The sequence below is a fragment of the Homarus americanus genome, unplaced genomic scaffold (genome assembly GCF_018991925.1).
Source record: "Homarus americanus isolate GMGI-L3 unplaced genomic scaffold, GMGI_Hamer_2.0 scaffold30108, whole genome shotgun sequence".
NCBI classification, from domain to species: domain Eukaryota; kingdom Metazoa; phylum Arthropoda; class Malacostraca; order Decapoda; family Nephropidae; genus Homarus; species Homarus americanus.
This window is the reverse complement of record NW_024748109.1, coordinates 9,813,121-9,831,905: the sequence shown is the minus strand read 5'-3', so window position 1 is coordinate 9,831,905 and position 18,785 is coordinate 9,813,121. Positions and strand designations below refer to the sequence as shown.

The 18,785-nt window shown below is 39.7% G+C and overlaps 1 protein-coding gene across 1 annotated transcript in view; it reads left to right on the top strand.

Moving 5' to 3' along the window:
* Positions 1-18,578, top strand: part of LOC121880010 (organic cation transporter protein-like) — a 54,222-nt gene extending 35,644 nt beyond the window's left edge. Inside the window, exon 6 of the mRNA XM_042386949.1 lies at positions 18,308-18,578. Within this exon, the coding sequence (XP_042242883.1) occupies positions 18,308-18,353 (46 nt within the window). The 3' untranslated portion in view covers positions 18,354-18,578. The remainder of the gene's footprint in view (positions 1-18,307) is intronic.
* The last annotated feature ends 207 nt before the right edge of the window (positions 18,579-18,785 follow it).

Sequence of the window (18,785 nt, the reverse complement as noted above, 5' to 3'; positions counted from 1 at the left end):
AAAGTGATGCTTTTCCTTGACTACAATACAGTACCAGCATTCACCTGCAGGTCATTTCCTGAGACAATGGGTTACAGGTCAATTGGGGTAAAAAGTATGCACATACAAGGAGAAATAAAGTTACCAATGCATTTTGGAAGTGAGAGGGGAGCATTCAACACTAATGGAACGAGGCTCCTATCAGCACATACTGTTCTCATTGGCCGAGTGCACAGCTTCATAGAGAAGACTGATGCCCATTCCCTTTTCTTGCATGGGACTTTTTAGCCTCTAGACAAACTTTACTTTCTTTTTTAAGCAAAACAAATTTCCAAGAGCATCATTACAAAACACTAGTTATCAAGGTACACTAAATCTGTGCTCTGCAAAATAAATCGGTAAATCTGTTAAGGAACTCAAGATAACTTTAAATTTTAGGAGGAATTCCCAGCATATACCCACATTAGATACAGCAAATTATGTTAACAATAACAATTTGAAAAAGTACATATAGCTTATATATCATATTGATAATTTAAATTTTAAGGTAAATGTAATTTGTTAGTTTTGTTACTATAATACAGTACCCATACAGTAATTACAAATATGACAAAAGGCAACAAAAATTCAATCAATTTATTCCAAATCAAATGAAGTGACCAGATTTACACTAAAAAATGCATTATAGGTAAAATAAATTATTCATACCGTGCCCTTTCCTGGCCCTTTCTTGCTTTTGTTTTTGCTCCCCTTGGGGCGCCCTCTGCCCCTTTTGGGAGTGCTTGCACCATCAGCTTCAGCTGACTTACGCTTTGCAGCCACTTTCTCACTCTCAGGCTTTGGTGGACGTCCACGCTTGCGCTTGGGGCTGTCTACTGGGGTGTCTTCTGCCATTTTTCCAGTTCTGAAATTTGATACAAGCCACTGTAACAAGAGAAAAATAATCAAGAACTTAGGCACCACAGCAATGTTTTTGCATATATTGTATATGGAAGTCTGTATGCTATATGGACTGATATATATATATATATATATATATATATATATATATATATATATATATATATATATATATATATATATATATATATATATATATATATATATATATATATATATATATATATGTGTGTGTGTGTGTGTGTGTGTGGATGAAAACCCTAACCTGTATACCAGTACATCAAAGGTAATTAAAAAATATGAAGGGGCTGGTTAGCAAAATTCAAGGATGGGTAATTTGATTACAAAGCAGTACTGACCATAAAACTGTGATGATGATTAGGAGGAAACTGAGTACACCCTTAACCATTTGTCACACTCTAGAATTGTATTCTGGCTACTCCAGACCATTTCATTCGGTTTAAGAGAAACCTCCAGGAGCCTAAAGGGTTAAAACCTATCAGGTAACCCTTTCCTACCAATTACTGTATTTTAGAAATACATTCTACATCCAAGTATGTACTGTATAATGACGCTGTATGCAGCAGAAGTGTTTAAGCCCCAAAACAAAATTTTCTAGAAAATGCAGTTAAAGTTGCACAATGTTCAAATTGCCAAACACTTGAACTAATGATGATAGAAGTTTGTAACTTCTTTTTCACATAGCTTTCAAACTCCCAAAATATGGTGGTACTGTACAGTATAATGGAAATTAATATTCCTGGGAAGTGCATAAGCCAAGTTAATCCTGGTGTTTGCTACTGAGGATAACGGGAATTGAGCTGGATGATGACATGTCTTAGCCTGCAGTGGCACTTATATACCTCTACTGCACAGCCTACAAATGCAAAATCAGATGTTATTCTCTTCCCCGTATTCTATTTAATGAATTCTCCCAACTTTCCTTGTGAAAACTTTGTTGTTAATTTTATGTGCTAAAAATGTTACAGTACTTACCTACCAAATGCTTGAAATTGATATGGCTGTAATTTCAGCAATTTTGTAGCTCTAAAACTCGTTAGGATAATCCATTCTGCGGTTTCCCAAGATTCTTTGGACGACCAAAACTCAAATAATACCTACAAATTTATTCTTTGAAGCATGCTCTCCGACACAGTGTAGCACTGCTGATGTGTCACTGATTATTGCTTTCAATTCACCAAGGGTGCGTAGATTTGTAGCATACAAATCTGGCGGCGTAAGATTTTATAGTGTCAACAAGTGAAATTTTACCGAAATTCATTGAAAATGCTGATGCAACATTCTATTTACCCTTTCTGGGAAAATTGCAATGGCCTTTCATGCCTTGCATAAGGTTGTTCACTTAACCAAAAACGATTGCTTTGTGAATTTACATCCCCATGGAACCATGCTCGTCTGTAATAAACACAACATCCTAGACATAGTCTTAGTCTCTTACCAACCTCTGAAGTTTGAGTGTCTTAACCGCCTTCCTTGCACTGGAATATGAACAATGAGCTTCTTGTGCTAAACATCTCAAAAGATTTTTTCGGACTTGCTTCCATTATTTTCTGCACTCCATTCACTTTCTCCGGTGCAACAACACTTGGCTGGCGTACACGTTTTTTAACTTTAACACAGCCTGTTTCTCTGAACTGTTTCACCAGTTTCAGTTTCTATATTACTGATTTCGAAGGTTTCGTACGATTACCAAAGCGATTTTTAAATGCAATTTGACATTCCGTAAAGGATGCATTCTTAATGTAATGTTCGACGAGAAACAAACGTTTACCCACAGTGAACGCCTTAATGTGACGAGTGTAAACCGTTAAACGGTACTGACTGTTCACTTAATAAATAACGTGAGTTTTGATAATCCACGATCACGTTACGTCTTTTAGTATCATTAAGCTACATTTACGCAAAACTGATATAGTTTTTAGTGTATGGGAATTATTTTGGGTTCTCGAATAAAATAATCACCCCCTATTAATTACATTGACCAAAATTACCTAAAATGTATTTTGGCTCAACAGATATAACTAGATTACAAAGAAAAAACCACAAATCCACATACTGATATTCTTCAAAAAGCAAATGACGTTTGAATTTACTTATCTGTATCTGCAATATATATAACGAAAATAATTAAGATTGTTGCTGCCTCCTATTTTCCCCTTGATTCTAACGTCTGGTCGCCATTTTCTCAGCATAACCCAAGCCAACAACCTCAAATTTTCACGTCAAAGTCATTTTCACACTCGTCAGCGTTAACATTTTTCGGGGAATTTCTTCTGGAGCGCGCTAAAAGATCGCCCCGTATTTTTTGGCGGGAGATTTAAGGTTGGCGCGCGAGAAAAGACGAAGCGACGCGATGCTGCCGCCATGACCGGCTACGTCGCTTCCACCCGGCCACACCAACGCTTCATCTAAAACTTTTATTTACCAGCTAATATACAAATTGCCAACACTCTGAACGTCACACTCTCACAAGGCAACTCTAGGGCTAAACTTGCAAAAACTTTCAAGAGCCAAATGATAGGGAGGGGTAGTAAAAGGGGTCAAAAACTTACGGTGTGTGCGGGTGACTAGTCTGAGAGAGTGTCTGGAGGGGCTGTGGTGCGAGGGGCCGCGCTGTGTCTAGCCAGCTTCACAGGGTAGCGACACCAGCTGTAAAATATCTTTCTATATTATTTTCACGCTATTCTAGAGGATGGGATCTGTTTTAATTATTTTTATAAAATCGTTGGATACTCCTAATATTATTTTAAAATAAAGTTTAATTCATAGAAAGTGTCTACAGTATTTAAAATAAATAATCGGTGGAGCCTGTGGTTATTCAAGGGATATTTTCGGCGTCAGGGTAGGAGGTCGGGAAAAAATTGATTATGGAAATAATTCTCATTTCCTTAACTCAATTTATTATCTAAAAAATAGGTTATGTCCCAGAGGACGATTACAAAATTTCGCTGTATTCTGGTACGTGATATATGTCGAGAAATAAATTATTCCATTTAATCCACGGAAAAACCGAAGTCTTCTCCACGCCGCTCCAGAGATATATTTCCACAAATTTCAGTGTATTTCATTGAATTTTTTTCAGGTAAAATGTAGAGAAAATATTGCTCAAATTTTAATTTTAATTGAATCATTTGTTCTCCCTTAATATGAGGATAAAATAGTATACACAGACAAGGTCAATATTATTCCCTGGTTAATGTTAATCAATGGTGTGCGTATGTGGGATCGGGAGGCTTGACGACACATCAGCGATATTCACGTGCCAAGCCAACGGTTACCCACTTTTAATTAAGCCTTGAAATTATATAATAATTTTATTTTGTACTTTAAATCTCGTAACGAGTAGCACTATGGGCGCGAACATTTTCTCTCTTTACTGATGCATACAATAAAGCCATGGTACAGCAATGGCGATTGATCTGATGAATTTAAAATTGTCATAAAAATACATGTTGTGCTTTGCTTGCACGTATGTACCAATCTATTATCACGTACGCGGGGAGGTTTGAATACTAAGATCATGTTTAAGCGTAAAATGTATATATACACAGTATATAAAAATATAATAATATTTAGCTTTCTGAGAAATTAATTTAAAGAAATACCTTTGTTCTGTTTTGCAATAGTAACTTCGCGTGGGCTAATTGGTAATGCCTTTATGCAGTTGTATGTCTAGTGAAGGATGTGGTTCACAATTTTGTTTATTTTGTTCACCCAAGAGGAGTGGCTGTTGGCTTACTCAGCGCTTTTCAAATTTATGATTTGAAAATTCTTGATATCACATTGGTCATTGGATTTACTCGAGTAGCTGGAACCTGGAAGAAGAAAAATCTTAGAATTGCTAGAAACCTTACCAATACACACGCACGCACCCAGTGTCTGAGGCAAGTATTTCACACTTAACACACTTCAGTAGTAATTTCACACCAATGTGAATCAGACTTTTTCACGAGGATAGATGCTCTACATGCGGTCATCCCGACGGTCATTGGCCTCTCTAAATAAAATATATCAGCTCCATACCATCGTTCAAGATGACAGACGGGACATTATACAGTATGAGTGATTTCAAAGCTACGAGTTTTTTTATTTAGTAATCAAGACAGTGAATATAAATGCTTTAGTGCATTGGGGAGTGGGTCCCTGGATCCACTACTGTTTGCCTTTTTATATAAATTTCAACTAGAAAATTTTTGTTTAAATAACCTGCTACCTGTATGTAAATTCCTACATTTAATATATATATATATATATATATATATATATATATATATATATATATATATATATATATATATATATATATATATTTTTCAAAAATGCTAATATCTTCTTTTGCACCGAAGTGCTATTTCTTCATACAATGAGAATTTTTAAAAAAAAAAGCACTTCGAGGAAAACTGATCATCTATAGGCAGGTGTCACTGCGTCCTCGTGTAATATCAGGAATTAAGGTTATTTTTCAACGTGGGAAATATAATTGTTGGTGAGTATTATCTTTTCCTTCCTTTTTAATAAGTTAACTTTAAATCTAATCATTTTATTTCTGCTCCTACTGTGTATCCCAGAAGGTATACCGTTGAGATAACATTAAGACATTATCAACTGTCGATTCACGTTGAAACAGGTTACGTGGCCGTTGAGATGCAGGGAGAAATATTGATTTGCACTTGTCCGTCTCTTTCCTACAGATGTTTATTTTACTCTGAAAGTTGTTGGCAAAATTTAGCAAAGCTTATCCTGCAAAGAAGCAAAGTAGTTCTGTTGGCTTCTTTCTTTACACCATTGAATAACATGGTATGATATTCAAACACTTATAGAATTTTGTACTAATACAAGCACATATTTTTCACAACCACAACTTTTTAAACAAGTGTGATTCTTGATTATTATCTTTAACAATTCAGCTCTTTTGACTTCACACATTATTATTTTTTCCTGAGAACTTAATAAAAAGCAAAAACTTTGGTTAACCGAACCTCGCTTTTGGCTAGGGGCAGTTAGATAGCGACCAAGGGATTGAATATTCCATGAAAGCGACCTTCAACCAGGCTGTGATTGTTTGAAGTGTCTGAGCTTTTTTTTTTTTTACGGACTAATCAAAACAACCAGAGCAGGCCTAACTCAACACCAGAGCTAATCTAATCAAATATACCGAGGGGTAGTTAGATTAGGTGTGGTTGGTTGTGTTGTCTGTTGGCATCATGAGAGGTGTTACGAGAATTCTTGATTTTTCAGAAACACGTCATGCGTTCCAACCAATCAAGCTCTGGCTGACGGGCTTCCCCTAGCCGTATGTGATGACTGATTGTAGCCGCATGAAAACTGAAACTGATATAGCGTAACAGAAATATTATATATATTACACATTAGCAGTTTAGATGAAATTGCCGGTGGCTGAATGTTCTTACTCTAACAAGAAAATTAAAACTACTGTATTTTAATTTATAAAACTTACATGTAGGACAATTTTTCAGCGCATAATTAAAATTTCCATTGAAATTGCACAATGAGAAACGCTACTCCAGGTGCAGATATACAATGAAATTTCACAGGGTTATGGTGTTATGAAATAAACTGGCAACTTTGTCGGATATTATTGGTCAAATAGCCTTACTGTATACCATTATTGTATACCTGCACTGTCTAGGACTCTAGGTACTGTACAATACACATGAAACTGTATACTGTACTCCCACGCCCTACGTGCACCTATGGATGAGCGTGCACTGTACAGTATACTTACATTGTTTACATTAACTGAACTGGATGATGCATACTGTTGTTTATACAATAATAATAATATTAATTTTAGCTAGTCTTTTGTTTCTCAAAAGCGCCAGTACCTCTAAAGAATTCACTAGCGCTCGAAACACAAAAACTTGAAGACTGGAGCATGGTTAAAAAAATTAAAAATTCGATTTCTATCGTTCATATACCCTTAAGTTTTAATACATGCCTATCCAATTGTAAACCTGTATGGCAGTTTTACTTAATAAATATTATTATTTTTATTATTACGAAGTAGTAGGCGATGAGGCAATTCGAGCTTAAAGGTTCGAGTCTCAAACATAGTGAAGTATGGTCACTGGTGAGTAATCAGTTGTTCAGTGGTAGTACAGTGACGCATTCGGCGTGTTGTGATTTTCTCTGTTCACTTGACGGGGGACGAAATATGGGTACAGGCATCTCGACGTCGCCGGGGGATAGCTGCCTCTGTTCCTGATCGTGGTGGTGGCGGGTCGCTTTGGAGGCTTTCGGGTGCGTCTGCAAGCAGTTCAACATACAGGTATGAATAGCCAAGTGAGTTACATACTTCAATGGAATAGACCTGCACCATTATACAATAACCTCAACGAATAAACCCTTGACTGTCAACAGTAATATACAATATGTTTAGTTGTATTCAACACTTAAAGTTCAGTCTAACTCAAAAGAAGAGAAATCGAACAATTAACTAAAAACATAAGAACGAAGGACACTTTCAGTAGGATGGTTTACACCCAACCTTTATCACTCGGATAATTTATCTGTGGAACTTCCCAACAAGTTCAAGTTGATGATGATGTTTGGTAACTTGTTCCACTCATCCACGAATCTATTTCCGGGATTAATTTTGTCATCCTTTTCTGATTAATTTCTAGATCTAGGAAATCAGTATCCATTCTATAATACGGTGACCAACACTGAACAGTGTAATGATCAAAGCGAAGTTTCACTAACGCAAGACAATTGTAAAATAGCAATGCTGCTTCTCTGGTAAAAAATCTTTTTTTATCCCTAACCTAACGTAACCTACTATTGCCACGTGGCTATTTGGGGGATCGATTTCTAACTAAAAAGGAATCCTAGTGATAATGGTAATGTTACGAATCCTTCTTTCACCGCTTACCAGCGTCCATCGCCAGTGCCGGATTTAGACCTGTGGAGGCCCATGGGCAGCCTCTTTGTGGAGGCCCCCCTCATTAAAACTACCCAAGAGGGTGGGGTGGCGAGTGAAGCGAGCCTAAACATCTGGGAGTTCCGGGGGGCGCTGTTGTGGGTTATGTGATATTTGGTTCACACTCAGGATGGCATGGAGAAAGGAAACTCACAATGTGCTCTCTGTATACATATTGTATTGGATGTATGGTGCAGCTTGGTGCTGGTAAGTGGCAGCGTGGTTACAAGCGTGATGTAGAGAGAGCTGGTTGGTGAGGATGCCCAGAGGAGGACCAGCTTGTGGGCCGCCATGGTCGCCGGCGGGAGCGAGGGCCGCTAGGCAGGAGTGGAGGAGGAGGAGGAGGTGTTGCTTGCTGGTGGCTGTGGGTAGTAAGAGTGGTCACCACGAGGTGTGGGTCGCCATGGTCGCCGGCTGGAGCGAGGGCCGACAGGCAGGAGTGGAGGAGGAGGTGTTGCTTGAAGACTGGCTGTAGGTAGAAAGATGTAGGTCACCACGAGGTGAGATCTTATATAGCGTAGGTAGGCGTGGCTTAATAGTTGACCTCCGTCATGTAAGGCGGCGCTGGTTGACCTAGACCACGAGACATACACTGGGGAAATCGCGGGGTCGGCTACTCAGTGACAAAAGCGTTTGTAGGGGAGAGTTCCACTACACTGTAAGCCCCCAGGGAAAATTTTGAAATTTGAACACTTCTTTGGAGAGTTTTGAAGCCATATGCAGTTATATTGAGGAAATTAGAACACAGCGCCCTGATGGCATTCGTAATGGAAGTGATAATGAAAAAAATATTTTATTTGTTTTTTTTAATCTCAACTGACCACGGTTGTACAACTCGACCACTGGTCATAGGTCATGATCTTCAAGCTGCAACTTCTCAATGCCTGAAGGCCTGCCCTAGCAACGGCTGGATCCTCCTTCACTGCAGTGCGACTATACTTCCTGGGAAGTGCCTCTCTCCGGCAACACTGGTGACAATCAGGCTCCACCACTCCCAGACGGGTATGCAAGGCATCGTTCACCTTGCACGGAAACAGTACCTCTGATCTTGGAGGAATAACTACTGTCCGTACTGTCCTTAGTACTTGTTTGCTTCACGGTCTGCAGCAGTACCCACCTTCCTTTAACTTTCAACTGCATCGAGCCAAGGCCCAGTTAACACTTATGAGGTAGAAGGTAGTCCAGACCCAGGATGCAAGGGTCTGTCTGCTATATCTGCTACATAAACCTGTAGGGTTTCTTCTTCCCCTCCCAGTTTGATGCTGATATCCATTGGTCCCTTTAGTACTGCGCATTGCCCAGTTATCCCACACAGCTGCTGCGACGTCTCGGGTAGTTTACGCCCGGCCTCACGAAAGTCTGCTCCGAGGCTGTGTCGATCACCAACGGACCACCTTATGCCATTGATCTCACCTTCATCCTGGACACTGCTTGCAGTGGCTCGGTTGCATTTTGTCAACAGTGGGGCTCGGGGGAGACAGGCAAGCCGTTGTCCCTCAGCACCAGCCATCTTTAGTTTCCCTGTCTTATGGGCTGCTCTTCTTTCCGCCCCAGCTTGGAATTCTGTGGGCAATTCATCTTGAAGTGTCCATCTTCTACACACGTCTAACTTCCTCTTTTTTCCAAGTTCTCTGCATTGCCCTTCTCTCGCTCTCGTTTCTCCTTGTAACAGTCCTCCTGTTTGTGCTCAATCTTCTCAATGACAATATCAGTAGGTTCCTTTAAATCTGTCTCTTGTATTTGACCCTTTTGTGCCTTAAGACCAGAGCTAGACTCAGTCCGTCCAGAAGTTTGGTAAGCTTGACCTTGCATAAAATTCAAACTCCAGGGCTCAAGCCAAAGCTTCCTGTAGAGTTACAGGTTGGGACTACTTCACCTGAATCTTGAGCTGCTTGCTGTCCAATGCGTCCACAACACGGCTAACAGATCAAGTGATGCTCCAGGATACGCCTTAAGAGCCACACTTTCCAGGTCTTGAGCAAGCTATAGCAGTGTTTCACTTCGATTATGGGTATGAGTACGGAATCTGGCCCTGTAAACCTCATTTTGGTTCCATACTTTACCAATGTCATGTACTGTAACTGTTTCGCTCTTCCCTTGTCAACTGGCTAAGATCCTCTGTAGACGTGTCCTTAAGACTCGTGGCCAATTACACTGCTTGTCATCCCACCTGTTTAGTTCAGCTAGTAACTCAAACTGTGCTTGGTAAGCTTAACATGGGACCTTGCCACCGAATTCCTATGGTTTCTTCTTCACTGGCTCTCTTGGATAGTTCACCACTTCACCTGACGTAGCGCAGGGTCTGAACTCAAGTGTTCTGTAATTCAACTAGTCACTTCCTTTTTCCACACACTCATAGTATTTCCCAACATTTTCAACACTTTTCACTCCACTCTGAATGTACACAAATGATGGGGTTCACTAGATCTTGGCTGTTTGACAATTCTCCAGAACTTCCATCCTGCTACTGACTTTCTTTAACTCTTCATGTGCCTCTGTGATCTCACTACTCACTTTTTATTTGATCTGCTTCAACTTTTCAACCACTTCAACTTGCACCTCCTGCATCGCATCATCCCATCTTTTACACATCATCTGCAGAGTCTCATCCCGCTCATGAATTTTCTTGTCGATCTCTTCCTGCAGCTGCTGTAGTTGTTGCTTCTGTTCTTCGCCCTGTTCCTGTAGTAGTTGTTTCGGTTCTCATTGCTTTTGCAGTAGTTGTTTCTGTTCTTCTCGTTGTGATTGTAGCTGTTCTTGCAAAGCTGTTTGTTGCTCCCTCTGTTCTTCTCATTGTGATTGTAGCTGTTCTTGCAATCTTGTTTGTTGCTCCTTCTGTTCTTCTCGTTGTTCGTGTAAGAATCGCATCAGATCAGCCATGGAAATCTCCCCTTGCCTGGTCTGGCTTCTGGTCTGGACACCGTCACCCTCTATCTTGACTAATATCTCACTGCCAGTGCCGGATTTAGACCTGTGGAGGCCCATGGGCAGCCTCTTTGTGGAGGCCCCCCCTATTATAACTACCCAAGAGGGTGGGGTGGCGAGTGAAGCGAGCCTAAACATCTGGGAGTTCTGGGGGGCGCTGTAAGCCCCCCGGGAAAATTTTGAAATTTGAACACTTTTTTGGCTGAATTTTGAAGCCATATGCAGTTATATTGAGGAAATTAGAACACTGAGAAATTTTTAATTAACTGTATATTTATTGATAGTGTACAAATTCCCAACACACACACACACACACACAAAAGTGAGACATGATTGGAGTCATTCATGTGGTTTCAAGTCGACCAGCCCTGATATGTGGAGGCCCCCAGATTGTGGAGGCCCCTGGGCAGCTGCCCACTTTGCCCACTAGGGTGTGTCAATTTAGGGGGTGAACTGGCTAAATTGAAAATCGAGTAATTTGGTAGCAATTTATTGTAGTCTTTAAGCATGCAAAACAATATTCTGGCATAAATTTTTTTTTATAATAAGTCCTACCTACATCAAATGGATTTTTAAATGTACATATTTGTGAATTTATAACATAACCAGCGTTTGCACACATGTTACTGTTTCAAATTATTATATTTTATTATCCGTAGTCTATTTGAAAGTAACCAATGCCTTCATACTCTCTTTGCTTTGGTTTCTTGTCATCAGTAGTCTGCTTGCTATTTGTGCTTTGATGTAACCTTCTCGCCTCTCGTGGCTGTAAACATGGCCCGCTGCTTCTGTGACCATTTTCACACATCTCTCCACACTTTGAGTGTGGGAAGGCCACTTCGGCACCTGCATTGGAGTCTCTTTAAGGTTTCTCAATTCTTGGCTAGTTAGACTTGTTGTCAATGGTGGCTCTAAGACTTCCAAACTCAAGTCAACCAATTCTGACAATTTGGTGGCATTGACGTTTATTGGGGGAACTTTTCTTGAATGAAACGAACAGTCTCCCAACTGGTCGTCATCTATTAGCGTTCCTCTAATCTTTAGAATGACTTCTACAGCCTCGGTTCGGAGATTGGTACATTGACTGCAAAGCATTGCTTGCAAAACTGCTTCTGATCGAGCATACCAAGCGGACCTTCTTGCCACAGGTAACACGATGTCCCTCACTACCTTCCTCTGTGTTCTTACTAGCTGCAATTGAAACAAAAGGTGATTGGGCCCATCCACCCACATAGGATTAAGTTTCACACTAAACCACTGGGGAAGATAAACTCCAATAATAAATTCAACAATTAACCTCAAATTCTTCAGCACTTTGCCCTTCAATTCGTGTTTGGAAATCCAAATCCTGCAGAAACGAAGAGCTGTAGTTAACCAACGGCTGTGACTGACAGGTCCAATCTCCAAGAGAGCCAATGACTGAGGCACTTCTCCTGATCTTATTGCTTGGGCAATACGATAAGCATAGGATTGATCTGTGCTGAGATCTTTGATGACTCCTTCAGACAACGCCGGAAGGGGAGGGCCAACTTCGACCTTTGGAAAGGTTGTATTTATTTCTAGTTGTGTTGCTTCATCCAGCATGATGCCAAGGGGACCTGACCACTTGTTGTTGCTCTTTGTAGGACCATCAAGTTCCTGGATGAGATGACGAAGAGGTAGCTCGCCTGTATGTAAATCACATACAATCCAAACAAGTCTTCTTCCTAGTTTTTTCTCTAAATGCGTCATTACACCCCCCTGCCATCCGGTGTTCACTGCAGTTGAATCTCCACCAACAGCCTGCAGTGAACTGCCAAGTCCTCTCTCCTGAACCCAACATAAAATATGATCAGCAATGACCTCTGCATGTTTCTTCCCTTCTACTTCAGTTTCGGGAGCAAAGTGAAACAAAAACCGACCACCAGGCTCAGAACAGACAGAGTAGTGTTCTTCTTTGATGAGACCTGGAAACTTTCTGTTCACTCCCTCTACTTCTAGCAAAACTTTTGTGTCATCTATTCTTCCATCAAACAAAAGACAGGAGAGCCCTCCCTCGCTTAAATCTTTTTCATGCTGATCAGATATTTCCTTCATTATTTTTTCTTGTGCTCTTCTAATTTTATTATGATCTATCACCAAAGATACATCCTCTCGGCTGATGAGGCCTGCATCTATCCAAGCGGCAGTTGCAATTTCTGCAGCCTCACGAAGTCCAGCATGGTGGCGAATACTAGCTAAAGCAATGTTTGAAATATTTCTTGTGTTGTATTTCATTTTCTTTGGTAAAGGTTCAGATGGCTCTTTGGAACTATCATCTGATGTTGCTTCCTGTTCATCAGAAGAACTATCAAAGAAGTGATAAACATCTTGACACAGCTCTTCCTCTCTTTGGATGGCTTCTTCACTCTTCATTTTCTTCTTTTGTTCCCTCTCTCGGATTTGTTCTCTCTTCTTGGCATTAGCAATCTGCTTCTTTGTTTCTGAATAATCTATTGAACCCATTTGCATACTTCCTTGGCCTTCTGCCTTTGTCCTCTGTGCCTTTATAAATTCAAGCTCTAAAACAGGGATCTTCTTTTCACGAGGACAACCACAATCAATGTGGGAATTATTTTCTCTCTTACCTGAGTGAGAACAGTTGGATTCAGAACATAATTGTATGGAGCACTTGCAGGTCAAAATGTCAAACAGAGTATCAAGTGTGTGCAGAAATTCATTTTTCCTGGCCAAGTTTCCTTTACCAAGTGATGTTTCAACTGCTTTGTGCCATAATTTCGTTAGTTTTAGCTCAATAGTTCGACACTGATTAATCACAGGTGGTTTGAATAGTGCATTAGCTTTTGTCCATTGATGCAGAAGAGGGACTATCATGTCATTTATGAGTTCTTTATCTGTATAGTTCCTTCTGTCCTTTGCATTTTTTTCTCGAAGGAGTAACCCTAATCTTAGCATGTCTCTCACTGTTGGAAGTTCTGATACAGGAAGCTCCTTCCCTTTACCAACTAGCAGGCTCAAGTGGGTTGACAACTGACTTCTTGTCTTCAATTTTGACATCTTCACACTATCTGACAAATAGAAAAATATTTCAATGTTTCATAATTCAATTGTTGTTTCAAAAAATATCAATTTGTTTATCAAAAATGCTGTAACAGAAATAACATAATAATTTCTTAGAACATAATGTTTTATACAATGATATAAGTAACTGCGACAATCAATATGCCCTACTTACAATAATTAAAATGTAGAATTCGTCTGGTAGAGTAGGTGCAAGTGCAATGAGAGCAAACCACCGTCTATGATATCTAGAAGGAGAGTGAGCCGGGCGCCTTATCCTCACGCTTGGTACAAGTCAAAACAAGAATTAAACTGTCCCACACGGAGAGCCTGTTCATGTTCATGTTCTGACATGCATATTGTACACAAGCTATAGAACCATAAAATACTCCATAATCCATATGCTTACATGAGATTAGTTAATATCAAGTGAATAATTCTAATCAAGTCTCATTAATTTGTTGAAATACTGATATTTGAAACTTTAAGGTATAATTGATGTAGGTGAGGGTTATTTCAATTCATTTTTGTTTGCTAATCTCAAGTTTAGACATAAAGAGGCACAATATTTTGACTACCAAATTTGATTTTTAACATGTTGACAAAATTGACACACCCTAAATCATATATATATATATATATATATATATATATATATATATATATATATATATATATATATATATATATATATATATATATATATATATATATATATATATATATGTTGTATTGTCAATGGTCAGAGAAACAATTGAGACCCTGCAATTGTGTGTAAATGAGGCAGAAAGTCAGATCAACAACCTGAGACTTGGTCACAATTTTCGTGATGCCATATGGCAGCAGGGTCTACCATTAGACAATACATTATGCTTCCAATATCTTCCCAGGCGGTAGTACCTCCCTGTTTGGTAGCTGCCTACGACCTACTACCTACGGGCATCACTTCCCACTTGACGGACAGAATAAAGAAAGCCAAAATCGCCGCCGCCGAATTAAAATGCTTTAAACTGATGCCTGAGAAGATTCAAGTCCACCTGTACAAGGCACTGGTGAGGCCCGTGTTGGAGTACCCACACGTACCACTCTCGTCACACTCAGGAAGACCAGACTACAACAACTACAGAGCTTTCAAAAGAAGTGTCTGAGGTCAGCCAGTGGCCAAGTGCCACCCAACTAGGAGACAGCGGAAACTATCCACCTGAGAAGTAAAACGGAGGCCCCCAACGTCAGGTTCCATCGCCTAAGGAAGAAGGTTTGGGACAAGCTCCTAGACGACCCTCACAACCCAGACCACCTACGCGGGGAAGACATCGACGGAGGGCGACCCCTTCTATGTCCGCCACAACGATCCACCTTAGGTTAAAACTCAGATTTAACAAGTCACTATCTAGTGAGTCATTAACGTAATACAGTAAAAAGATTTTAATAAACCTCATACTAAATCCTAGGTTAGATTTGTTAGCCAACAAACTCAGTCATATGTAAAACAAAGGGGTGTCGTCCCCCTCTGTTTAACTCATTAAACTACTTTTCCAACCTTTCCCCCCACGACGATATGTTGTGACTTCTCTATCCTTTATGTATGGCTGTGCCTTGAGCCCCAGCATGCCTTCCATCCTTTCCCCACCTTAACCTAAAAAAAAAAAGTACTAAGTGTCATCAGCTTGATCAATATCACCATGACACTGTTTGATAACACAGACAAGACTGTTTTCCTCTGACATAGAGCTGTGAAGATTTCATAACACATCCTTGAAGGCTTACATTGAGAAATTTTATATAACGAAGTGCATTGTGACACACAATATATGACATCAGAAATTCAGCTTTAGAAAATGACTCAAGTTCCATGTTTTCCGTCCTCAGCTTTTTTTATAGTTTCGACAACAGCTATATAAAGCTACCAAATACCTCTAAAGCATCATGTCGAGCATCCCAACAGGTTATATATAAATCGACTAACATTAGCCTGAAACTCTGACGGCGCATATTGACTATATGTTGTCTTTAAGCAGTCGCTGGCGCTTGAGTGAAAACATGAAAATGTTCTGGTTAGGCCTCACCCATCTTCCTCTCCCCTACCCAGCCACACGTACAGTTCCTTGTAGGTGCATACTGAATTTGCCTTGCGCGCTTGAGTATAGACAGTAAATTATACTGTCGATCTTCAATGATACGTGGATGTTTAAATTATATGGACAGTAAAATAATACCGTCTGGCCCCTGTATATGGATCCATGCTCCAGGGTCACAAGGAAATATTTGCATGTGTCTATAGGGGTCACGTGTCCATCACAAACCCAACCAACCCCCCACCCACCCCCCACCCCCTTCCCCCGGGTCCAGGCCTTCCTGCCGTAAGGAAAATGGCTTCAACCACGACCTTAGTGAATTTTTAATAGAAGAGAAATATGTGGAATGCTACAAACGCCTTTAATAGACGTTACCTCTGCTTGTATCTGATGGTCTCCGTTCTGTGGTTGAGGCTGCTCCTCCTTCAAAGGGAAACGCTTCAGATCAAGAAGCTAATTAATCAAAAAGGGTAAGATTTTTCGTTAATATCCAACCTCCTTCTTGTGGGTATGCTTTTTGGTGTTCATAAAGGTCTCTTCAGAGTTAAGAAATGTAAAACCATTTCCTTATCAGAGGAGTATAACTGTAAGCATCAGTCCGTTTCACTTTATATCCCTTTACTTTTCTCTTAAAAAATATATTTTCTTGAATCCTTATACTGTAGTACAGTTAGTGAGTGATGGGGGTGGGGGGGGGGAGTGCTTGGTGGCTCACACTCACTACGACGTCATGAGACTGAGCGTGATGCTGCATGGATCATCAATCGGCCTCGTATACAGTATTATGATGGCCGATGAGGGTACAGTCTTCGTGAATACTCCCTGTTTATTGGGTTAATGCTTAACATCTGTAGGGGCAGGTGCACTGTGTTAGCCTTATAAAACTCCGCCTCCAGCAGAGAAAGGGTTATAGGGTTGTCATGCTTCAGCAACTTTAGTTCTTGATGTAAATGTGTAAAATGTCTGTTTTTGTATTATTATTTTTTCATTATTTGATCATTTCATTAGGGGAGTCTTATTTGGACAGTATGTTTTGCTTACCTAATTCATATAACAATTTCCTATTGAAAGAAGATCTGATGAAGGATAAATATATCTGAAGTTTATTAAGTTGAAACTCCTCAGTCGGATACAGATTTGAGGTCCCCAGTGAGTACACAAGCACGATCCTTTTATTGCTGTGGTTGAGTATGTACATCCTCCAAATCCTCTAAGTTATCAAAAAAAACTACTTATTGTTGTGCTTTAGATTTTGTTCTTATCATTAATCGCAGGAAAATGAGAGATGACTGTATAGATATGTAAATACCAAGATATGTGAACACGCCTGACGGCAAGACTCTGTTACCATTCATTGTACCATTTATTCACATGTCTGTATTACTATATATTATCATAGCATGTCTGATATCTATGCTTATGTCTAATGCCTATGTCTACTCACTATGTCCAGATGTACTATGTCTGTACCGCGCTAGTCAAGTAACTAGAGGATCTCATTTATTGTCCTAGTAATGTCTAGCAACTCTCCCTGCCTAACTAGCTAACTTCTCTCATATCGGCCCAGGCCTGGTTACGACGAGGAGTTCCTTGTGCTGGCTCCTGTTTCTGTACCGGTTGGTTATCCTGCCAAGTCTTGTACTACTTATTGAATATATCTACTGCTCGTGCTCTGGAGTTTGAAGAACCTTGTTTAGGATTGCATCCCACCACAATGACCTGATTATATTTTGGTCTCTTGTTCATTAATCTTTACAGCAGTACAGTCGTTTCGTTTTCGATTTTTTCCTTTCGTAGAGTTTGTTAGCAAGATTCAGCGGAAAAGTATTTTGTGTAGAACAGTGAAATTTGGGGTATTTTCTGTGTATCTCAGGATTATCTGGGAGAGATTTTAAGCTATGTGGTTGATTTGTATTGTTTAACATTTTTCCACAGCTTTTAAACTTTGGTGTTTTCCTACAAGTATATTTGTAGGACTAAGAAAACAAGAGCTGACACCATTCTACCCCCTGCTTAGTTTGGGTCAGTCATTGATGAGAGACTAGACAAGCACTGAGCAGACTTAAAGATAAGCAGTACTTGAAAAATAATCATAATGCAATGCCAACGAAGCCGTTTTTTTATCCTTATTTCACAATTTAATGAAGTTCTTTGCAAATAGAATTGAAGCTTTGAAAGCATTTTTTATCTGTATGTCCGACTCAAAATATTTTTCTGTTGTTTGAATGAGTTTTGCGCTTCTTACTGTTCCCTTACCTTGTTTTATATCGTTAGTTTTCTTATAATGGATGCATCATTGCTGTGATACCTTCAATGTACTGTACACTGACACAGCAATAGTGAAGGAGTGTGTTCTTCGGAAACACAGCTAATTTCTTCAGTTCTGTTTGTTTTGTGTTCTCTTTAGCAATTAATTCTCTCATTTCAGAACGGATGATGATGAAGATTTAGAAAAGGAGAATCTGCGACAGTAGACATGGAACTGTGAATCAAGGCGCAGTATTCTGGTGGAGATGATGGCTACAGTACTTGTTCTTGTCACGAAAGTTTCAGTATCTTACTAGCAATAGGCTATAGGGGTCCAGGACGAGTGGAACAAGTTACCAAATATCATCATTAACTCGAATACGCTGGATAGCTTCAAACATAGGTTGGATGGATATATGAGCAATAGGGGTTAGGTGTAAATGGGACTGCCCAGTATGGGCCAATAGGTCCGCTGCAGTTTCCTCCATTCATATGTTCTTATGTATGGAAGCCCTGCGCATTTCATCCAAATAAGTCGCTCATTAACTCTATCAAGATTAAGAGGTCTATATATTACTCCTGTGACTAATTTTTCCCTACCATCGATTAATTCTATCCAAATTGTTTCTGTATTCCGCTCAGTTTTTATTTCCTTATTT